Raw genomic sequence first — 4,643 nt, forward strand, 5'->3', positions numbered from 1 at the left:
GAAAACAGTGGTGCTGCACAATATTTCTGTGGAAACCGTGAAACGTTTTATTTTTCACGATTCACAGATGAACAGAAAGTTCAAAAGAACAGCATTTATTTGAAATAAAAACGTTTGTGACGTCTCGTCTGCAGTAAACTGTGTAACGTGTTGGATCGTCACTGAGAGCGTGGTGAAGAGGACGGGATTCTTCGTTAATAGACCTGACTTTTATTGCCACACGTTACGTCCTGATGAAAGGTAAATGCACACATTTAAATGACCTTTACAACAACACATCCGTTTGTTTAATGTGAGCTTTATTATATAATAGCTTTATTCCACAAAAGCAAAGTCTGTTTCAGCAGCTGCATCACACGCTAAAGGTGCAAGAAATAAACTAATCAGTCTTAAGACCGTGTAAATAATGTTATGTATTTAATAACAAATGTGACTCATTTAAATTCACATTTATGTGATAGAAATGCCCTGTTCCGTCAAACCTGTTTTTACATGCAAATGAGGTTGCCGAATATTCCGAAATGCTTGCCGTAGGGGTTTATCAGAGCACTAAATTAAAGGAACAGGTCTCCCAAAAATGAAAATTTGCTTAGGATTTACTCACCCTCAAGTCATCCAATATGTAGATGAGTTTGTTTCTTCTTCAGATCTGGAGAAATGTAGCATTGCATCAGTGTCTCAGCAATGGATGCTCTGCAGTGAATGGGTGCCGTCAGAATGAGAGACCAAACAGCTGAAAAAAACATCACAATGATCCACAGCACTCCAGTCCATCAGTTAACATCTTGAGAAGACAAAAGCTGAAACAAATACAGCATTAAGACGTTTTTGACGTTTTTAACGTTAACTGATAGTGGTGTTAGTAGTTCAGTGTCACATGATCCTTCATTTTTGGTGTTGTTTTGACAGACGGGAGTTTTGAGGACTGTCTGGATCGAACCAACACCGCTCAGTTCATGGTGGGTAAATGTGCTCTGGCGTATCAGCTCTACGCTCTCGGGATGACCGACAAACCCAAGCTTCAGTTCGACACAGACTGTGTCAGGTATTTGCTCAAACACGCATTACAGCAGTCAGGCACTCTTTCTGTCGCACTGATGTTGTTTATGTGTGTGCAGGTTATTCGAGGAGCTGTACGAGGATCACAGCGACACGCTGTCTTTACAGTACGGAGGATCTCAGCTGGTGCATCGAGTGAAGACGTACCGTAAGATCGCTCCCTGGACGCAGCACTCCAAAGACATCATGCAGACGCTCTCCCGTTACTATAGCAACGCCTTCTCAGGTAAACACCTGAACACCTGGATGCTGCTTTCATCTGTAGTCCAAGGTGGTACGCAAGGTTATAATAGTTTAGAATTTTTTAATTCGTTTTATTTTAATATCGTTTGGTTTTTATTAGTTTCATTTAATATTTTAGTTTTTATTTTGTGAACACATTTTTATTTATTTTTTATTAGTGCTGTGAAACGGTTAATCGCGATTAATCGCATCCAAAACAAAAGTTTTTGTTTACATAGTATATGTGTGTGTACTGTGTATATATAAATACACACACATGCATATATATATTTAAGAAAAATATGTAACCCTTGAGCACAAAACCAGTCATAAGGGTTCATTTTTGGAAATGTAGATTTATACATCATCTGAAAGCTGAATAAATGAGCTTTCCATTGATGTATGGTTTGTTAGGATAGGACAATATTTGGAAATCTATTTAATCTATTTTAAACTATTTGAAAATCTGGAATCTGAGGGTGCAAAAAGCACTAGTTTTTATATAGTTTAGTTTCAGTTTTAACTAAAGTTTAGCAGAATTAATGGATCACTTCCAGAACACAGGCCAAAGAAAGACGTAGGCATAATTTAATCTTAGTGAGGCAAACGTCTATAGCGACACAAAATTAATGCATGCTGAGATTGATTAGATGGTAAAAGTATACAAATATACACCAAAATTAAGCAGTCATGCCTTTTTAAATCTACACAAGTTGCGCTTACAACCCTTGAGCACAAAACCAGTCATAAGGGTTCATTTTTGGAAATGTAGATTTATACATCATCTGAAAGCTGAATAAATGAGCTTTCCATTATGTCATATCTAATGATGTGTGTTGAGATATTTCATATGAAAATAAATGTAGTCTAATTTGGTTATGATGGTCTTATTTAACCATAATCATGATTATTTATTTTTGATAATAGTTTTATTTCAGTTAGTTTTTCAATAACTGTTGTTAGTTTCGTTTCGTTATAGTTTTTCATTTATTTTGACATTTTTATTTTATTTCAGTTTACGAAATAGTTTTTTCATCAATCGTTTTCGTCTTAGTTTTAGTTTTTGTTGACGAAAATAACCTTGGTTGTACGGCATGGTATATATAATTATATATAATTTTATTTGTTTTACTACACAACTGGTCAAAAATTAGGAATAATTAAATTTTTATTCTTCTGCTGACCAAGGCAGCATTTATTTGATCCGAAATATGTTAAAAACTATGCAAAAATATTACAATTTAATATAGCTGTTTTCTATGTGAATATGTGTTAAACTGTCATTTATTCCTGTGATGCGCAGCTGAATTTCCAGCATCATTACTCCAGTCTTCAGTGTCACATGATCTTCAGAAATCATTCTAATATGCTGATTTCTTTTATTTCAGTTTACGAAATAGTTTTTTCATCAATCGTTTTCGTCTTAGTTTTAGTTTTTGTTGACGAAAATAACCTTGGTTGTACGGCATGGTATATATAATTATATATAATTTTATTTGTTTTACTACACAACTGGTCAAAAATTAGGAATAATTAAATTTTTATTCTTCTGCTGACCAAGGCAGCATTTATTTGATCCGAAATATGTTAAAAACTATGCAAAAATATTACAATTTAATATAGCTGTTTTCTATGTGAATATGTGTTAAACTGTCATTTATTCCTGTGATGCGCAGCTGAATTTCCAGCATCATTACTCCAGTCTTCAGTGTCACATGATCTTCAGAAATCCTGTGAATCCTGAAAAATAAAATGTATCACGGTTTCCACAGAAATATTGTGCAGCACGACTGTTTTCAACATTGATGATAATCAGAAATGTTTCTTGAGCAGCAAATCAGCATATTAGAATGATTTCTGAAGATCATGTGACACTGAAGACTGGAGTAATGATGCTGAAAATACAGCTGCGCATCACAGAAATAAATTACAGTTTAACAGATATTCACATAGAAAACAGCTGTTTTAAATTATAATTATATTTCACAATTGTTGCTGTATTTTTTATCAATACATGCAGCCCTGGTGAGCAGAAGAGACGTCTTACAAAAATATAACAAATGAAATTATTCCAAACTTTTGACCGCTAGCATATATATTTAACTAATTTATTTTATTTTATTGCTTTTATTTATATTTTTCATGATTAAGCACATTTAAATTCCAGATTCTCATTACAGTAATGCAAAAAAAATTTGATTTTCAAAGATTTTTCATAATTTTTTTTTCCCACATACCCGTCTATAGAAATGTGTGTATTACATAATATGATGTTAATGTGTCACGTTTCATAAGTTAATGATGGTCTGGAGAGAGAGAGAGCGGGCGAGAGACCTATGTGAGCCATTATATTCTCCACCGACATTCTCTCATTCTCTCCTTCATGAATTATTCATATCTGGCTTTGTGCTGATGGGCCGCTTTGTGTGAATTATAATGATTACATTTATAAATGGCCGATCTCACATGTGATTTGCCCTGTGCAGAGCTGAATCGATTAGGAAACGTGCGAATGCGCCGCATGCAGTGGCTTATTGTCAGGTTTTGCTGTATAAGAAGTGATTTTCTGAAATCACTCTGCATTTGGATGACGTTGTTGAGTTTTTCCATGTTTATTGTGTTTCATTTATTATATTTCCTGACATGATTGGATCTTTTATAGGCCTGTGTGTCGGTATAGCAACAACCCAGTTCTAGTCTCCGTGGTTACAGCGTCTCCAAACTCGAATCCCATTGGTCGATGGTGAATGTTATTGGGTCACACGGTTTGTTTTCCCGTAATTCTGCATTTGAACGCTCACCGCGTCATCGCTGCCTCGCAGGAGTTCGGTTTGCGCACACAAACGCTCATGTTGTGGTCTAAATTGCTTGATGTTCTCATAATAACGTTATGATTTTAGGATATGAGTGAAATGTAATGTAACCCTGAAATTTGCTGTAATTGCCGTTTGGTTAATTGGCGAAGGCACCGCATTCCAATCAAGTGCTGTAATTATATTGCACCCTTGTGAACGGTTTCGCCGTCAGCGACGCAGCATGGTTTACATAAACAAACAAGTGTGTGTGTGTGTACCTGTTTTTATATCCCGGTGGGGAGTTAAACCTGAATACACACAGACTCATGGGGACTCGTGTCACTGTGGGGACCTAAATTGATGTCCCCATGGATAAACAAGCTTATAAATCATACAGAATTAATTTTTTTTTAAATCTAAAAATGCAGAAAGTATGGGGTAGGTTTAGGTATAGGGCGATACAATAAACGGTCTGTACAGTAGAAGAACCATTACGCCTCTGGAATGTTCCCACAAGGATAGCTAACCAGACTCTGTGTGTGTGTGTGTGTGTGTGTGTGTGTGTGT

General features: G+C 35.5%; 1 protein-coding gene across 1 annotated transcript; it reads left to right on the plus strand.

The window, feature by feature from the left end:
* The first annotated feature begins 161 nt into the window (after window positions 1-161).
* Window positions 162-4,192, plus strand: LOC107667834 (polyphosphoinositide phosphatase-like). Its single transcript, XM_016459554.1, has 4 exons — window positions 162-240; window positions 910-1,045; window positions 1,119-1,285; window positions 4,182-4,192. Exons 1-4 carry the CDS (start codon window positions 234-236, stop codon window positions 4,190-4,192), a joined length of 321 nt encoding a protein of 106 aa, XP_016315040.1. The 5' UTR covers window positions 162-233.
* Window positions 4,193-4,643: the final 451 nt, after the last annotated feature.

This window comes from Sinocyclocheilus anshuiensis, unplaced genomic scaffold (assembly GCF_001515605.1).
Source record: "Sinocyclocheilus anshuiensis isolate Anshui unplaced genomic scaffold, SAMN03320099.WGS_v1.1 scaffold2417, whole genome shotgun sequence".
Classification (NCBI taxonomy): domain Eukaryota; kingdom Metazoa; phylum Chordata; class Actinopteri; order Cypriniformes; family Cyprinidae; genus Sinocyclocheilus; species Sinocyclocheilus anshuiensis.

What these genes read in the sequence shown, in the direction of transcription:
- LOC107667834 (XM_016459554.1), top strand. An exon ending in TTCGACACAGACTGTGTCAG is followed by an intron (nt 1,046 to 1,118) that starts GTATTTGCTCAA and finishes ATGTGTGTGCAG; the next exon opens with GTTATTCGAGGAGCTGTACG.